The 19,868-nt window shown below is 45.5% G+C and overlaps 1 protein-coding gene across 6 annotated transcripts in view; it reads left to right on the top strand.

Moving 5' to 3' along the window:
• Positions 1-19,868, top strand: part of ARHGEF1 (Rho guanine nucleotide exchange factor 1) — a 459,136-nt gene that overhangs the window by 178,326 nt on the left and 260,942 nt on the right. For all 6 annotated transcript variants that reach the window (XM_078651355.1, XM_078651350.1, XM_078651354.1 and 3 more), the window contains exon 3: positions 10,297-10,377. In XM_078651355.1, the coding sequence (XP_078507481.1) occupies positions 10,297-10,377 (81 nt within the window). The remainder of the gene's footprint in view (positions 1-10,296; positions 10,378-19,868) is intronic.

The raw sequence follows: 19,868 nt of genomic DNA, 5'->3' as shown, positions 1-19,868 counted from the left end.
ATATACTACTTCCTGATTACAGCGTTCTGGTGCTCAGAGCACAAATCTTGGACAGAGGTCAACGGTTCCTGCAGAAGCAGTCTCCTGAAGACTAAATATGTGTTCACGTCTTGTCTTAGAATTAGATCCCGTCATTAGTTCTCTTCTCTGTTACATGTAGTATGAGAGTAAAAGTCAGCTAGTCTCACCATATTTGTATTCGTTGCTATCCCTGGCTCTGTGCCCTTGATAGAGACCAGCTTTTGAAGCATTGTAGTACCTGTTCTTGTGCTGGTGTAGATGTGGCTTACTTTCTTTCAGTGAGAAGAATCCGAAGATGCCGGGTTTGGAGGGATGGAAGGACTTCAGCTTACTGGAATAAGTATGCACCCTTTGCACATGCTTAGGTAGTTCACCTCTAAATCAGTCCTTTTCTGAATCCTCACACTGATGCCATCCCTGCCTGGACGTGGGAACCTTTTCTGATTTTAGGCTTTAGTTAGGGGCCTGCTGTAACTCTATTAATTGCAAAAAACACAGTTGATGGACAGAATGTAGAATAATGTCATACATTCACCCCAGTACAAGGATCTGGGCCTCAATCCGTCATTTTTTTGCACTCCACACCACCCTGGGTTAGACACTGGCTATATGCAAATCAGCTCTGACCCTGTGCCTCATGGGAACAGTCCAGTCCGAACTACCAAGCCATGTCTTTCCCAGACCGGAATCAAGCATCCAAGGACCGGTTTCTGGCTATCAGGCTTCGTCAGCCAGGATAGCTTGACTCCAGTGGTGTGGAGAGCCTGCAAAGTAATTCTCTTAATGACAGTACTCAGTTCAGTTGGCATATGAAGTGACTGTTCTGCTTCTCTACAGCCCACCCTTGCTTGGATCCTGCAAAAAACCCCACTGAGGCCTTTTCAGCTTAGCTTTGGCCCCTGCATCTTTTCCACCGCCCAATCTTGGTTGTTCCACGCCTGCCTGGTCTTTTCAATTGACCGTGTAACCTCTGAATAGGAGTGTTGCATTTCTAGAAACGTCGACTTATGCAGAGGAGGCCTCCCCATTCCTAATGGTTCCACATCAGCAATCGCCCATGATACCCTTGTGTAAGGGGGCGAGGCACGGAATGACGCAGTTCCGCATGCGCTGTATGAACCACACAGGGACTTGACGCATAAATCATCTGATACCTAATATGATTTTTTCCGAAGTAAAATGCGTATCTCTCCAAGAAGTCCAAGATGAAATACCACTTTGGCATAGAAAGCTGGTAAAGACACTCATCCAATATTTCTTACCCACCTTCCACCTGTTTGCTCCTTCCAGACTTCAAAGAGCTAAGGCTCTCTGTCTGTTGTCCTGGTTACATCCAGGATGTGTGGAAGTTTACAGTTGGCAGATCATTGAGTTGTTTTCTTTGCACAGTTTCTGGAGTTAAACAAGATTGCTAGTCAAAACATGCAGATACTTTTATAACAGAGGTAGCAATTAATTTATTGTTTCTTGAAAAGAGTGATTTCAAGAACTTAAGTACAACAATTTTAATGCTATGATCTGACACGACTGACATGAACTAAAGCAAACTCTTAGTTTTGCAGCATGACCTTCTAGATCTCTCTGCTGAGCCTCATATCATTATAAAGTGGTTGGTTAAGTAATTGCTCCCAAGTTTCAAAACAGAAAACTTTCCTTCTTTGGACTCTGACATAGGTGAAGCCAGATTGACTCACTTACACCACCCGTAAGGCCGCAAATCTTCAGTACGTGACATCCTTATTAGAGCTTTCAGTAGTGCGTGGAGAGGGCTTCTATTGAAGACGTTTAAAGTTATTAGTGATATTGAGATTTCAGAAGAAAATCAGCCCAATAACAGACGATTGATGCAATATTGAGGAAACCGGGTCTCTTCCTTTAGTTTTCAACAAGTTTGCAGAATATATATAAGAAAAGGGTTATATGTGAGACTTAACTCCATTTCGTGTTGAGCATGTTGTTCAAGTTAGGTCTGAACTCCAACTAAAGTTTGCCATTAACAAGCATGCTTATGCCTGTTCTACCTTTGTAGAGACCAAAAGTTGAAGGATTATTATCGCTATTATCAATTTTAACCGAAAGCCTGAACTTACTTTTGACACATTAGACTAAAATATACCTATTAAACAGAAGTCAGGAAAGAGAAGAGGATGATTTAGCATTCGAGGAGGGTTAGGGAGAATATACTCAGATTATGGCTTCTGATGATATTTCCGAGTATGATGTTTTGGAAAAATGAACTATTTCTGAAAATATTCTTCATAAAAAGCCCCTAAGTCTTCAATGTTTCCAATAAAAGGAACTCTGGAGCTGTTGATCAAAAAGACATTCTAGTCTTCCTAGAAAATACCAAAGTCATAAACTTTTAAAATATTACAAAGGCAACCCCTTGATTTTGAACAATCCGTCAGTCGGAAAGAGTGTTGACAAATCCGAGCCTTCCATATCCAAACAGGCCGTTGGAGCAAATTGCCTAAGGTCATCGCCTTGACCTCTGATGACCATTTGAGCTACAAAAAGGAAGAGGTCCTTAACCTCAAAAGAGAAAAAAAGCCATATCGAAGACAGACGAAAATTAAGAGATATTGAAGGTCCTCCAGCTAGAAAAGAGGAAAAAGATGCTTGATACAGAGACAGTCAAACTCATGAAATAAAACAGTCACTTGAGTGGACATTAGCAGGGTCTAAATTACCTAAACCCTTTGGGATTAAGACACACATTGAGGACTCCTTGTCCATGAAGCAAAGGGGAAAGTTTAGAGCCCCTTCTGGGCGATCTGTCCTTCCAGGGAAGAAAAAATATATATGGACATGACAATTCACATGGCACTTGACAAACTATGCTTTTAAGCCAGAGGTTCAGGTCAACATCACTGGCAATTCCTTCACAGGATCATCTTTTTGAAGTGGAAGTAGGTCAGTCCCCTGAACACATGATGAATGCCAATGATGTGGCCGAAACTATGGGAGCCTTGCCGATAAGGGTGTTTAGCCATCAAGAGAGGCTGTGTTATATAACACAATTTCAAGACAGAATCATGGTTCATCTTTTCAGTCAGAGGCAGAAATCAACATAGTTCTACTCGTTTTTGTTTAAGTAGAGGGAAAGCAAGAGGGCAGAACTAGCTCTGGGGGTTTGCCTCAAGCAGAAGGCGATACACTCATCATGTCCAAATAATGGACTGTCTAATCAAGTGGGACTCCATAAAGACAGGCAAGTAGATGATACACCTAGCATAGAATACTGCATTGAGTTGATAAAGAAACCACCAACAATGAAGACAAAGAAACAAAACTACAAAAACACTGCTCATAGGTTCTTGAACATAAAGTAGAAAAAAGACGACTTCTCAGACAGGTCACAGAAGAAACACAAGGGTATACTCAGTGTACCTTCTGATACCACAACAAGATCGAACACTAAGACCTATACCGGACCTGCAATTTGTCCGCAAGCTCATCGTGGCTCGTATGTTCCAAATTACTATCCTTCATGGGGGATTCCTTTATTGAAAGAGAACTATTGTTTGGTGACCATATGTCTGAAGAATGCATACTTCCACATCTCCAAGTGTCGGCACACCAGAGATATCTCAGAATTGTTATGAACAGCGTAATACCATTTCAAGGTCCTACCTTTTTTATATATAATCAGCCCAAATAGTTTACCAATCTTGTTGTTTCCTTGTGCTGAAGGAGGTCTGGGTCTCAGGTCTATGTTGAACCTTTTGCCTCCAAATGGCTTCCTGTGGAAGAACAAATTAAAAATGTTACCGCTAGTCCAGATCCGTTCTGCCCAGAGCTGGGTGACCGATTGGTGCCCTTGAACTTGCAGGGTGTGTTTTTTCATATAGTTGCCTCGCAGTTCCACAAACGTTGTCTGTGGTTCACGGTAGGCCAGGTGCATTTTCAGTTTGCCATGCTCCTCCTCTGCCTCACTAGCGCCCCCTGGTTTTTTTTTACAAAGGTAATGGCGGTGGTCGCTGCTTACCTTAATAGGTTTGCCTAACTTGACGAATGGCTGAAGTGGAGCTTGCGTGTAAGAATAAGGGTACCCCTGACAAAATTCCTAAATCAATGTGCAAAATAGGAGTGTGAGTAAAACATTTACGAAAATAAAATAGGAACTTTGTTATATATGCAGACCTTAATTGATAAAAAGTATATAGTCACCAAAGCATTTAGGTATCAAAAATATTTTTAGTTTTTATTTATACAAAAAAGAAAGAAAATGAGGTAAAGAAGGATGTTGTCTTTAAACATACAATCCTACAATTTACACAATGTTATGTATGCCTGGTATACATTTGTTTATATGGAATACATTGTTTTCGTATATTCCTTATTTACATAGTACATTTATAAAGATATAAATTGTACACAAATCAATTGTTGTAATGCATTATAAAACAATCTGTTTTCGCATGGCTGTTCAATATCTATGTCCACAATACATTTATAGAAATATAAATTGTACATGAATCAATTATTATAGTACATGGCTGTTTGGGTATCTGTGAACCTCCTGCCATCTTTGGGGTTCATTATCAAGGAGCCAAAGTTACCCTTGACTCCTTTGCAGAGGCTTCCATTCTCTGGAGCTATTCTGGACACAATTCAGCTCTGGGCATTCCCTCCACGGTGACGTATCCAGGACATGTGGTCCAGGATCGTGATGCTTGAGCCTCGGTTCTGAATCTCTGGTAGGAGGCATCTCTGATGCTTTGTGGCTTCTTCACGTCTTTCATCTTCTTTGTCGGCTCTGCCAGGGTGGCACATGTGGGCTCTGCAATGGAATCTAAAGTTCCACTGGATCCAGCATCAAGGAAATCCTACAGATAACATCCAGAACTTGCAGGTGCAGCTCACAATCTGCAATGGGTCCAACGGCAGGCCCCTTTCACTTCCCAGCTCAAAACTGATGGCAGATGGAAACCTAGCCCCACATTGTTCTTTTAGAGTTGCAGACTATTCATCTGACTGAATACTAGAGCAGATGAGCTAAGCTGGTGGCATCTGGCAAATCACTAGTGAGGACTACATCCCGAGGTGGCACAGGTCTCGTCCAACAGTGGGGAGAACTTTGGCTGGATCATTTTACCACTGTTAAACTACAGTGTCGAAGGATTTGCAATTTCGAATTTCCTGCAGAAGACTTTTTCGGCGATGCTTTCTGTTTTACATCCCAGTCGGAACTCCTGTATGCCTTCTTGTCCCTCGCACGCCTGCCCCTGGCTCGCCTGCCCCTGGTTCTGGAAAAGATCAAGAATGACCAGGCTCAAGTCACACTAGTGGCTCCAGATTGGACGAAGAAAGTATGGTACCGGCCAGCTTTTGGGCTTCAACATCTGTCCTCCAAACAGTCTGTAACCGGGTACGGACATCTGCCTGAATCTGCAGTGTTCACTATTAAAGGATATTTGGTGGCCCTTTCTGTGTTTGCCAGACCTACTGTCCTTGTTTTACATCACCTTGTAGTGTTGCAGGGATTCTGCACAAATACAGAACTAGGCACCGGAGTATTGGACGTTGGTGTATAGGGACTGGGTCTTCCTACCACATTAGTACCCATAAACCCAGGACCACTAGCTATAGAGTACTCACTCACTGAGAAGCAAATGATTAGACACCCCAGAACACAACAAGCCCAGATCTCTCAGGAATCGTGGTAACAAGACACACCCTTTCGCTCACTCTCTCGTATTTGTCCACAATAAGATCTGACCGACACAAAATAGTTTAAAATATTTATTTTAACTAACGTGCCTTAACATGCAGTATACCTGCCACCACTAGCAGGAAAATACAAAGTACAAATATTGTCAGCATAGCAGCTAGTCCAAACGTCATGAAAGCAGATGCCATCATGAAAAGACAATGGAGAAAGGACTATAGTGCCTAACCTCCCACCCCTTGCTAAGAATAAGTATTTTTTATATAATGGAAGATCTCCGGGCTTTGTCAGCAGACCCCATACCTCAGCCTATAGATGATAGATCTACATCATAGGTGCTGTCTTGCTCTTCTCCATGGAAAGATCCCTCTCCAAGTGTGTCACCTATTCATGTACCCCACTAAAAACCCAAGTATGCTGTCCAAACAACAGCTGCATTGGTATGTTTTGTCTATCAGCTAAGGTCTGGCCAGAACAAAATGACAAGGGGCATTGTTGTTCGACCTTGAACATAATGTTCAGTCAACATTCCAGGAACATGGAAAGAGTGAACACAGCGATGAGTTCTCATGTAAAAGCAATCATTGAAAATATTGTAGAAGTAAAGACGTGTAGTAACTTGTGCAAAAGCTGCAGGCAAGCGGCAAGCTGCATCGTGCTCATGCTAATTTAGTGAAAAACGACAATGTCCCTATAGGCCACGTGACAGTAGTTAGGAGATTTATAAAAGGTTTGATACATGTTTTCTCCCAAATCGTTGGTGGTGCCACAGTGGGACTCTAATTTGGTCTTGATGTTTTTTTAGTGTTCTAGGTGTACGCTATTCAAGACGATGCGAAGATGCTCACTACCTCTCCTGACTCTAAACACCTTTTTCCTTCATTGTCATTACTTCAGCTCGTCACATGAGTGAAATTCAGGCACTTACAGGGCAACCACAATTCACCACCTTTAACGCTGACAAGCTGGTGCTCAGGACTCATGCGACATTCTAGCCATGTCGTGACTCATTTTCACGGTAAGCAATGCATTACTCTGCCAGCATTCTTAGCTCCCCCTCGAAAGAGGAGAAGATCCATCACGTGGAACCTAAACTGGCTTTGAGGTTTTACATCGATCATACCAAGGAACAGTGTGGATGATTTGGTTTTTGTGGGGTTCTCCAGACGAAGAAAGGGAGGCTGTGCAGAAGAAGACCCTGCATCAAGATGTGCTAAGCACTGGCCAAAAAGCATCCCATGAAAGTCTGAGAGCCCATTCCTCTAGGGCTAAGACTGCTACCGCTGCATTGGCATGAGGAGTGTCTATCATTGACATCTGCCAGACTGCAATGTGAGTAGTTGCATACATTTTGGAAGCATTACTGCCTTGACAGTAAGGTCTCGGCGGTTGGGCACTTTGCCCGCTCGGTCCTGCAGTAATTTTGGTCTGAGTTCACTCCGCTGACCCTCCACCTGGGAAGGTACTATGTTAGTATCTATTCTAATATGAGGACTCTGTTAGAGGTATTAATCGGAATAAAACGTTACTTACCTTCGGTAAAGCTTTTTCTGGTGGATACTTTATCTAGTTGCAGATACAGAACTGCCCTTTCACCTCCCCATTCTGTGAAGTGGTCTTTTTTTAACATCTAGAGAGGTCTCTAGTTAGTATTCAGTCCATTGGTACCAACAATTGTTTACGCTCTGCATCTGAGTGTGGCGAAAGAGAAAAAGAAACTGACGTCAGGGATCTTTTGGACCTTCGGGCACCGTCCCCACCCCCGGAAGTGCTTGATGGCCAAGTTGTTCTTACCATCCCCCTTTATGCACTATTTTGTAAACATTTTCAGGACATGGGGTCAGAGTCCCGGAGTCTTGTAATGGCAGCTGGAAAATGTTCTTATTTTTTTTGCAGCCAGACAATCAGATCACTCAGTACCATGGGACTGGTCTCAGTCTCGCAATACCAAAATGGCCGTCAGGGAAAAAAAAGCTCCCTTGATCAAACAGAGCCCTTTTTTTTTTCTGTGCTATGTGAGTCCAGCGGGAGCAACCATCCAGATATACCGAACTTTTTAACCCCTTCAAGCCCATGCGGAGTACCTTTTTAAAACGCAAATTTCTTAAGTGACTGAATGGATTTACCCCATATCACAAAAGCATGTTTTCTGAGTAAAACTCTCACTTTTTTGCCAAATTTGGTGTAATTGCGTGCAGCTGTTTTTTCTGTATCAGAGAGCAAAGTTTCCTCTGGGAATTAACATATGCAATTAATGTTGTGGGATCTATTTTGTATCCACCCCAGGCCTTCCCTCTTCCCCTTTTTCTGTACTCCTGCTTGACGGATTGCGTGAAAGTTTCCAGGAAAGAGCTTAGGGGGATGAACTTTTATTTTGAAAGTTTCATGCAGAATTGTTAAATGGCACCCAAGTTACGGTCAAAAACAAAAAATGCTCTTCTGATAGAAACTCTGACCTAGCAAGAACTACACAGTGGTGCCGCTGTGTAATACCTATATATACGGCCCAGGCCGTGGAGGGATCGCACCACCCAGGAAACAACACGGGCCCACACGAGTGGGAACCCTTCCTTGGGAATTGGCGCAGCAGGATACTGTATTAAAACAGACCGTGTCCTATCCAGAAGCTCAATAGAGGGCTGTTAAAATATCCGTGACTGAATGTTGGCAATCGGACCCACTGGAGGGTTTAATTGTGCAGAGTTGGACTGCAGGGACCAGCGTGCATTTCGAAGTAAACTTGAATTAGTGGCACACCGGAGGCCAATTAAGTTTATTTAAATTGCACGCAGGGCACTGTTGGCAGCGCACATCAACTACCGGCTGCTTACATGTCCCCTGAGGAAGGAGAGTGATTTTTCTGAAACGCGTCCGGCCGAAAGGGATTGAAGACGGAATGGGAACCTCTCTGCTTGTTAAAATAAATGATGTTTTCTCTACCTGCTAGCGGTGTGCGGCCTCAACTGCTGGGCACCTTTGGAGATATATATATATGTGTGTGTGTATGTATATTAAAGCTGCATGCTCCTTCTGTCTCCCCTCGCCCTTGGCAGAGGATCGCTGCAGCCGGCTGAAGATGGTTTATTCAGTAACGCGTTTCGCTTGCACAGGTGTTATGAAGCTTGCGGTGCAAGCGAAACGCGTTACTGAATAAACCATCTTCTGACGAGGAATACAACTCCGAGTGATTGCTTCATTTAATTTGGGTGTGTGTGTGTGTGTGTGTGTTTTTAAAGAATCAAAGTTGAAAGCTCAAAATTCAGCGAGCTTTGTGAAACGCATTTCAGCCGTAAGGCCTTCCTCAATGCCAGTTTCACTCTGGGGGTCATTACACCTGAGGATTCGTTTAAATAGACCAGTCACTACTCCCATTGAAGAACAGTCTTTTTTAAGTTCACAAATTTTTATTGGGAGTTTAAGAAGTGAACAGCATGTACTACAATCGTAATCACAGAGTAAAATGTTACATAAATGATAGAGATAGTACACAGTGGTGGCAAACTCAAAGGAAACATATAAGTGTGCATAAGAAATTATACATGAGAAATTATATAAAAAAAAATAATATATAATTACGTTGCATCAATTCACTGATATGAAGTTAAGTCTGTAAGTTTGTAAGTGAGCATACATATCATATTAACAATTGAAGAACAGTCTTAACCCCACCTTTGTTTAAAGATGGTTTCCCTTCCAATGCTACACCATTTGCTTCAATCCCAGCTATACTGCTCTGGTTTGTTGTAGTCCACTGTAAACGCCCACTAGGTAACGCGACATCCGTAAAAACAGTGGTGCCCCATTCATTGTTGGCTCACGGACCGCACAACCTCCTCATCAGCTGGCCCACAAGTTTTGCTGATGACAAATCCACAGGTAAGGTCCCTTCGGGAGTACAGTACTACCCCTCTCTCCCCAATGCGGTGATGCTCCTGCCAAAATTCTTTGTCCGCCGGGGGGGCATCTCGTTTGTATTTCATACATGACTTCCAATTTTGCGGGCTGACGTAGTGCTCCAGATCGAGAGTGTGTGTCGGTAGCCAATGCCTGCAAGAATGGCCCAAACATCTAATTCCGCGCTCCACTCCCAATAAGATTGGAAGCGACACTGAACGTGTGCGAAACACAGTGGGTTTAATGAATCAAAGTGCAAGCTTTGTGAAAAGCTGCAGTGGAAGCTTTCAGCCATGAAATGTGTGTGTGTGTGTATATATATATATATATATATATATATATATATATATATATATATATATATATGTGTATATATATATATATGTATATATATATATGTATATATATATATGTATATATATATATGTATATATATATATGTGTGTGTTGAAATCTTTACTAAATATTATGTGTTTTTCATAAATTAAGCATCTGTTTTCTAGAACATTGGGATCAGATTTGTTTAAATATGAAAGTATTGTGATACTAGTTTGATCATTTTCCTGTATAGATTACCTTTATTCGAATGGTGCTTAGCATAAGCTGATTTTTCTATGCTTGTAGTTCAAACAATGCAGCATCATTTGTTGGTCCTACTTTGCTGCATGATTTAGATGCCCTTGCTAATGTTTTTACTTTCTTTGTCATAGACATATGGAGGTGGCACAAAGGGTGCTGCGCCCGCCATCATCGGCGCAGAGGACGAAGACTTTGAAAATGACATCGATTCGGTGAGGTCTTAGCGTGTGTTGTGTGCGCCACTGAATGTTGTCCTCTGTATCATCTGACATCCTACTATTACAGTCTAGCTATGTTCAGTTTGGGTTGATACTGTGCATGCTTTTCATAGGTTAAGTTTTTGTGGCCTCCCTGGAGCAATGAAATTTTTTGTTGGTAAACTCAGACACACTGATGAGTCGGGCCACTCAGATTTGTGCAAAATAGTACTTCAGGTCCTTGCAATGGTTCCAGTAGCAGAAGTGACTCAACGCACTACGTTAGAGAAGCTTTATTACAAAGCCATTCTAGCACTATGAGGCTGTGATAGAGCTAGAAGTGCTTTATACCAAGTAACACAAGAAGAAAATTCACAGGGTACTTCATAAGCTCACCACGACATTTATGGGCCCCATTCTTGGCAGGGGTTTGCTTTAGAAGTTGAAACCTAACAAATCAGTGGAAAACATTGTCCACATGCGGTTCTGACGTAATGATGAGTCCATTGCTGACCTACAAGGTTAAGAGACTGCAAAACACACTGTACAAATACAAAATAACAATATGTCAAATAAGGTGTTATACGTGTAATTTAGAACTACCATCCTGCATTTGGAGGCCCAGCACCAGTCTCTATGTTCACTTGGAATATAAACCAGGTTTGCATACACTGACGCTTTATTTTGTATACCTGTTAAATACCATACAGTTCCTTGTAAAACATGTAATGTTGACTTGTCAGCTCACTCTTCTATACAAAGCTGCCAGCTCATTAAATATGTATTCTTGGCTAAGAACTGTGAACTGCCTGTCTCTTATCATCTTACTCTTCATATACAAAGCTGCCTCTTTCGGCCATTGGCCGACACTGGGGACGCACACAAAAGACGCCTCTGGTGCAGATCACCAGAGGGATTCCGCTATTCAATTTTAAACTCTGGCAGCTCTGGAAGACCTTCTCTTTAGATTTTAAAAAGATGTTGTTGTAATGACGATTACACTAAAGTGAATGTAAAGCAAACTGATGGGCTCGTTTTACTTTTACTGCATCAGTGCCCCGAGCACTGACTGGGTTGGGAGGGGTAATATTGAGAAGGAGAGAATCTTTCCCTTTCCAAATATACCTCTGCCTAGTGGATCCCCACTTCAGGATCTACATATGAGCGTGATCTCCAGGCAGGGACCCACCCACCAGACACCAGGGATATAAGGGCAGGGGTCCTTTGGGCAAGGGCTTGTGCTCCCCTGTTAGATTAGGGGGTTTCTAGTTGGCAGAGGTAGGTACCTTTGATCAAATGGGGACCCTTGCGTCTAGTCAGGGGCTACACTCCTAAAATAACCCCTGCTCACCCCCTTGGTAGCTTGGCACAAGCAGACAGGCTTATCTCAGAGGCAGTGTGTAAAGCATTTGTGAACACATACAGTAATACAGTGACAACACTACAGATGGACACCACACATGTTGTGGTATAAAAATAAATATTTTTAAATAGACTTAACACAAGACCAAACGACAAAAATCCACAATACTGTACTCCAGATATGCTTAACAATAGGTTGTTCACTTAAAATCAGTCTCTAGCAACAGATAACTCCCAACGTGAGTTATCACGACGTCGTGACAGGAGGAATCCCAAAGTACGGCACTGACCGCGAGGTGCGCGGCGTCGGGCCCCAAGTCAAACAGACCCCCAAAGAACAGTACATTGGAAGAGCGATGAAGAACAAAGACAGCTCACGGCATTGGGGGGGTACGGCTTCGTTGGTGCTGCGCTGCATTGGTTCCTTACGGGAGGTGTAGACTCGGTTCCTTACTGCAGCACAGGGGACGTGAGACAACAGTTCCTTACTGCGTCTGGGAGGTGACGTCACGATGGCGCAGAAACTACGGCTCCTTACGATGTCGTACTGTCGATGGATTCTCGGTCACCCACGTTGAGGATCGGCTCTGCGATGTCCGCTTCGGAGTCGATGCGGCCAGAAGCCGGCTTTGGCACCACCGCACAGGTTGGAACAGTGCTCACGGCTTCGGGCAGGTTGTGGCGTCACTCGCTGGCGTCTGTCACACGGCGGACGGCGTCGGGTCTACGGTGTAAGTCGGAGCAGCGCTCACGGCTTCGGTGCAGAAGACGTCGTCGCTTGCCGGCGTCGGTGTTGCAATTTCCTTCTGCAGCAGCTAAAACCACGGTTCTAGATGCAGGCAAGCAGAAGGGTTGTAAACCTGAGACTTCAGGCGGGAGGCAAGCTCAAGTTCAAGCCCTTGAAGATCTTCCTCAAGATGATGAAAGCACACTCTGTCCTTTTTCTCCTTTCTTTGGCAATGAAGCAACCACTGCAGTCCAAACCTGTTCTGTGCAGTCCTGGTGCACTTTGTTTACAGGACTCCTTCTCTTCCTTTGACAGTGTGGGCCAGGGTCATCAGACGCATCACAGGAGGTGGAGCCAGCATTGTGGAAGGCAGGCACAGCCCTATTCAGGTCTTAGGTGCTCCCTTCCCACCACTCTACATGCAAATGGGTCTTTTCAGCCCTCTGCCGACTCACCCTGTCTCCTGGAATCCCCCAGCCCCTGTCTCTCAAACTCCAGACATGGAATACACAACCTAGCAGAGGCAGGCTTGGATGGTTAGGCAAGACAATACCTACTTTCTAAAAGTGGTATTTTCAAACACAATGTTAAAACCAACTTCACTAAAATATGTATTTTACCATTCTGAGTTCAGGCATACTAAACTCGAATGTCTACCATGTTCCCTGGGTCAGTTAGAATGATAAGATGTTATAATCAAACTGCCCATTCTGGCCTATGGGTAACAGGTAGCCTTGATGCCCACCGGGCTAAGTTTGCGCGGTACAAGATTGTTTTCATTCATTCATTCATTGCAATAGTGAAAAACGAAAATGGCTGTAATTCACTATCGGGACATGCCACACACATCAGGGCATGTCCTACCTTTTACTTACAATGCACCTTGCTCTTGGGCCTACCATAGGGGTGTCTGATATGAAGAAAAGGGAAAGGTTAGGGGCAGGCAAGTGGGTGCACTTGCCAGTCGACATGGCAGTACCAGACTGCACACAGGCTCTGCAATGGCAGGCCTGAGACACACTTTACAAGCTGCTTCTGTGGGTGGCACAACCAGTGCTGCAAGCCCACCAGCAGCATTTGAATTTACAAGTCCTGGACACCCTCAGTGCACTGTACTAGGGTCTGACAAGTGAACCAAATAAGCCAATCATGGAGTCACTAATCCATACATCAATTTACAATAGGGAGAGCATATGAACTTTAGCACTGATCTGCAGTGGTAAAGTGCCCAGAGTCATACAACCAACAAAAACAGGTCAGACAAAATACAGGAGGGAGGCAAAAAGTTCAGGGATGACCCTGCTAAAAGGGCAAAGTCCAACATCCTCCTATTCCCCTACCATTTGTCAGTCTCTCTGCCCTCCTGTGGGGGAAGATGCACCCCCACCCCGAAGGGAGCAGAAAGCCCACTCCACACAAGGGCTTAATTAAAAAAAAAAATAGAGGTGGGGGCTGCCCATTATGGACACAACCAGGCCCCCACGCCCAACAAAATATGCTGAGTCTTTCAATTCCCCGGGGTTGCTGATTGGGGTGATTACACCGAATTTGCCCTCCCTCCCCCAGGAGGGCAGAAAGCCCACTAGACACCAGGGACATAAAAAATAGGGGTGGGGGCTGCTCATCAAAGGCCGGGCCATGCCCCCACCCCACCAAAAAAATATGCTGGCAGTCTTTCTGTCACCCACTGTATGGTAGATGGAGTGATCAGCCCCTTTCTCCCACCGGGTGACACACAGCCCACTAGACACCAGGGCCTAATTTAAAACAAATATAGGGTTGAGGGCTGCCCATTATGGCCATGGCCAACCCCCTCCTTGGGTTGCAGATGGGGTGATTGCCTCAATCTGCTCCTGTCCTCCCTCTCTCCGTTGGCAGAAAGGCCTCTGGACACCAGGAACATATAAATAAACAATATTGGAGTGGGGCCTGCCCTCCATAGGCATGGCCATATCCCCACTCCCAAAAAATGTGCTGACAGTTTTTCTGCCCCCCTATGAGTGGCGTATGGGGATGATTACTCCAATCTGCCCTGACAAGGAGGCAGAAATTGCACTGGACACCTGGGACTGCATTTATGGAGTATGTGTTTGGAGTGTGGATGGTTTCCCTGGGCATGGACCCATGCTCTCCTCCACTCCACAGTCCAACAGACATCCTGCCACCCCTGGGGGATAGAGAGGTCTTCATCCACCAATCTGCCCCCCCCCCCCCCCCCCGGGGCAAAAAGCCCACTGAACACCAGGGATTTCAAAACTGCGCCAAACCAAACAAAAGTATGGGGTGGTCTACCCTGGCCTCAATCCATACCTCTGCCCCAGAAGGAGCGGTAATGTTTCTTCCCCCCCTCGGGCAGATAGGCTTGTCCCAATTGGGGAGGTTTCCCCACATCTGCCTCCTGGGGGTGGCTAGGGGTTAGAAAGTCCACTTAACACCAGTGATTTTGCCTCTGAGGTAGAAGAAAGTGTTGCACTCTGACATTAGCCACACCCCCACTACGAAAGGGACAAACCAGTTTTTTTGCCTCCCCAATACCCTGGATAGACAGGAGGTTTCCCCCAAAAATGCCCCTGGGATGAGGCAAAAATCCCACTGTATGGAAGAAATACATTTTTTAATAAAAATATTGTGATGGGTCTGGCACATCCTAAAATCGGGCCCCACCCTCATCCCTAAAGCGTCAATCTTTCTGTTCCTCTGCAGACAAAAGAATCCCATCCCAATGGCAAGTGAGAGGACATATGAATCTTTTGCGTGTTGTTTTTATATATGGGCCACGAGAGTGGAACTAACTCCCAATGTCATCTCGCCTACAAGGGTTTGGGCCACCTGGAAAAACCTACCAGACCCAGTCAGTTTTTAGTCAAAGTTTAAGGTCTGCAGGGCATTTGAGTAAGAAAACATTGTGTGCTCTACGTGAGGCCCCCACCTCGGACTCCCGCAGATGTCTTGTTTAAAAAAAATGTCCAGGTTTGTTAGGTTCCCTTAGGTGCCGGCTGAGCTAGGTGTAAGAAAGACAACATTTTGAAAATAGCCTCTAATTCTTATGCTAGTATGGGTACCCACAAATTCAGAGTTGTAAAAATAACCACTGCTCCTAAACTCCATATCTTATGCCCATTTTTAAAATGCATAGATTTCCTTGATACACATTTTTTCACTCTACATATTTCACCACATGAGTTGGTCTACACTTGGTGCACAATGAAAAGCCATTGTATGGAGCAGCTCAGCTGTGGCTGTGGGTGCCTTGGGTTCTTGGAGAACCTACAAACCCTATACATCCCGACAACCAGTAGGGTCCAGCAGATATAATGGTATAGTGCCTTTGTAAATCGGCCTTTATTACAAAAAGTTACAGATGAAAATGTCACAGATGTCTGTTTTTGTCCTACTCCGTTTTAATATTTATTTATTTCAACAGGTTCGAGGCATGTGGGCTGCTAAATTCATATCTTAGCATTAGATCGCCGCCTAGTGTTGGGCTCGGATGATTGCACATTGTTGTCCTGGAAGAGTCTTCGAAGTATCCTGAGATAGGTGGCTCCTCCCCTGGACTACAGTGCGCATGGGCATCGGCTCCATCCCCAGATTGTTTTTTTCCGCCATTGGGTTCGGATGTGGTCTCGACGTCTTACTGTCGGAACCAAGTAACACTATCTTTTACCGGCCAAAAGGCCTCGATTTTCTTGCGTCGGTATTGTCTGCGCTCGGTCTCGAGTCTTCCGTCTCTTGAAGCCGGAATAAGCGGAGTTTTCTTCGCTTTCTAAACTTTGAGGCCTTCTCATCGCGACACGACAGCAAGCCTTTACGGACATGGAGCGGAGCCCGTTTAAGTACTGCCCGCTCTGTGGGTCTAAGTACCCACACATCGATCTACACCCCGTGTGTAACAAGTGCCTTTCACCGGACCACGACGACTGCAAGTGCAAGGCCTGTGCACAGTTCCGCTCCAAGAAAACTCTCAAGCTTCGGCGCGCGGTGCGCTTGGAAGCTAGGCAAGCGGCCCCAGATCCGGAGAACATCTTCGGCGACCCGGAAGAAGAGGTCCAGGGTCACCTTCTAAGGCCCATTCTCGATCTACGTCCCCTCAACCTGTACATACTGTCAGAGCATTTCCATATGCTTACACTGCAGCAGATTCTTCCCTTGCTAAACCAGGGAGACTTCTTAGCGACCTTAGATCTCAAGGATGCTTATTTCCACATTCCACTACACCCGTCACACAGGAAATACCTAAGATTCACTATTCAAGGCAGGCACTACCAGTTCAAGGTCCTACCCTTCGGAGTCACTACGGCCCCGAGGGTGTTCACCAAGTGTCTAGCGACAGTGGCGGCGCACCTCAGGAGGCAGAATATCCATGTCTACCCCTACCTAGACGACTGGCTCGTACAAGCCAAGTCAGAGCAACAGTGCGCCGCAGACATGTCGACTACAATTCACCTTCTTCACGATCTGGGTTTCTCCCTAAATTACCCAAAATCGCATCTTCAGCCGGCACATGTCCGGCAGTTCCTGGGTGCTACGATCAACACCCTGACAGCCATGGCTCAGCCAAACCAAGTCAGAATCGACAGCATTCAGTCACTGATCCAACGATTCCGACCGAGACACTCCCTGCCAGCGAGAGTGTTCATGCAGTTGATTGGCATGATGGCCTCCTGCATCTTCATAGTCCCTCACGCACGGTTACATATGCGCCCGCTCCAGGAGTGCTTAGCGAATCAGTGGACACAGGCTCGTGGGCAATTGACAGACCTAGTGTTGGTTACCAGTCGGGCATACGACTCTCTGCATTGGTGGACTCCACACAACCTTTGCAAGGGCCGACTGTTCCACGAGCCCGTGCCGCAGATTGTCCTGACGACGGACGCATCCCTCCAGGGATGGGGAGCACATGTGCTCACTTACACAGTGCAGGGACTATGGACGACGCAGCAACAGAAGATGCACATCAACTATCTGGAACTGATGGCAATCTTCATGGCGCTCAAGTCGTTCATTGTACATCTGAGCAACAAGGTCGTGCTAGTCCGGACGGACAACATGACCGCGATGTACTACATTCAGAAACAGGGGGGCACCCACTCGCCACAGCTGTCTCATCTGGCTCAGAGCATGTGGAAGTGGGCCATTCAGAGGAACATTTTCCTCATGGCAGAACACCTCCCGGGCAAGGACAATCAGATGGCGGATCTGCTCAGCAGATACAGCCATCAGATGCACGAGTGGGAGATACACCCTTCTGTTCTCCACCCGTTCTTCCAGCAGTGGGGTCATCCGGAGATAGACCTGTTCGCAACAAAGGAGAACGCAAAATGCCGACTCTTTGCCGCCAGGTTCCCTCACCCACAGTCGCAGGGGAATGCGATATGGATGAACTGGTCAGGCAAATTTGCATACGCTTTTCCGCCAGCCCCTCTAATACCGCTGGTCGCAAGAAAGCTAAGGCAGCACTCCATGACTCTCGTCCTGGTTGCTCCAACGTGGGCACGACAAGCTTGGTACACCACGTTCCTCGAACTCTCAGTGGTGCCGCATCAAAGACTGCGCCTCACGCCCAGTCTTTTGACGCAGAACCATGGAGACATTCAGCATCCAGATCCACGACAGCTCAACCTGGCGATCTGGCTCCTGAAGTCCTAGAGTTTGGATACCTTAACCTACCTCCAGAATGCATGAGTATCATCAAGGAGGCGAGGAAACCTACTACTAGAGCATGCTATGCTGCTAAGTGGAAGCGTTTTGTCATCTACTGTACGTCCAATGACATCAACCCGCTAGATGCATCTATTCCCAACATCATCTGCTATCTGTTACATCTCTACAAGTGCAATCTGGCGTATACTTCCATTAGGATCCATCTCTCAGCCATAGCGGCTTATCTTCAGAACAGGCAGCACCTCTCTGTCTTCAGAGTGCCCGCCATTAAAGCCTTCCTTGAAGGTCTGAAGAGAGTCATTCCCCCAAGAACTCCACCAGCTCCGGTGTGGAACCTCAACGTCGTTCTCACCAGACTGATGGGGCCACCATTTGAGCCACTGCACTCGTGTGAGCTCCAATTCCTGACGTGGAAAGTGGCCTTTCTGATAGCTATTACGTCTCTGAGGCGTGTCAGTGAGCTGCAAGCGCTCACCATACAAGAGCCGTTCATTCAAATTCACCCAAATAGGGTGGTGCTACGCACTAACCCTAAATTCCTTCCTAAGGTGGTGTCACAGTTTCATCTTAACCAAACTATTGACTTACCAGCATTCTTTCAAAACCCGCAAACGGTGGCGGAAAGAATGCTCCATACCTTAGATGTACGGAGGGCGTTGATGTACTACATAGACAGAACACAACCCTTTAGAAAGACAAAACAACTCTTTGTTGCCTTCGCACCACAACACAAAGGCAACCCAATTTCCAAAGCAGGGATAGCCAGGTGGATTGTTAAGTGCATCCAGATATGTTATCAAAAAGCCAAGCGCACTTTAACAATACCCCCCAGAGCGCACTCCACACGCAAACTGGGGGCATCCATGGCTTTCCTAGGGAACATTCCTTTAGAGGATATTTGCAGAGCAGCCACGTGGGTCACACCACATACCTTCACAAAACACTACTGTGTTGATGTGCATTCCAAGCAGCAAGCAGCTGTAGGACAGGCTGTTCTCAAGACACTTTTTCAGGTTTCTGCAGCTGGCACGGGCAACCGCCGCTGATGGAGGGACTGCTATGTATTCTATGCTAAGATATGAATTTAGCAGCCCACATGCCTCGAACTGAATATGCTACTTACCAGTATGCATCTGTTCTTGGCATGTAGGGCTGCTAACATTCATATCGCCCGCCCTCCTCCCCGGTGCCTGTCGCAGCTGCAGATATACTATTGTATTTATTCATTAGCATGGACATCCTTTACACTTTCACTCCATCTCCTGCCACAATGGCGAAAAACAATCTGGGGATGGAGCCGATGCCCATGCGCACTGTAGTCCAGGGGAGGAGCCACCTATCTCAGGATACTTCGAAGACTCTTCCAGGACAACAATGTGCAATCATCCGAGCCCAACACTAGGCGGCGATCTAATGCTAAGATATGAATGTTAGCAGCCCTACATGCCAAGAACAGATGCATACTGGTAAGTAGCATATTCATTACTTTCTTTGGGAAGACCTTGCTAAATGTATACTTTTCAGAAATCTAGCTATCCTGCCTCACCCTTCACAATGGTTTCCACTATAAACTGAAAGTAGTTTGGGAGCACAAAAAATAGGATAAATGGGCTACCTCTGAAAAATGCCAACACTGGTATTTTTTTCCAGCTTTACGTGTTGTTGAAAGTTGTTAAGATGGTGACTTTAGCACAGGAAACCGTTCTTTGATGCCATTTTTAGGGGGGAAACTCACACTTTTATCCAGAGCATT

This window comes from Lissotriton helveticus, chromosome 7 (genome assembly GCF_964261635.1).
Source record: "Lissotriton helveticus chromosome 7, aLisHel1.1, whole genome shotgun sequence".
Classification (NCBI taxonomy): Eukaryota; Metazoa; Chordata; class Amphibia; order Caudata; family Salamandridae; genus Lissotriton; species Lissotriton helveticus.
This window is presented reverse-complemented; position numbering and strand designations above follow the sequence as displayed.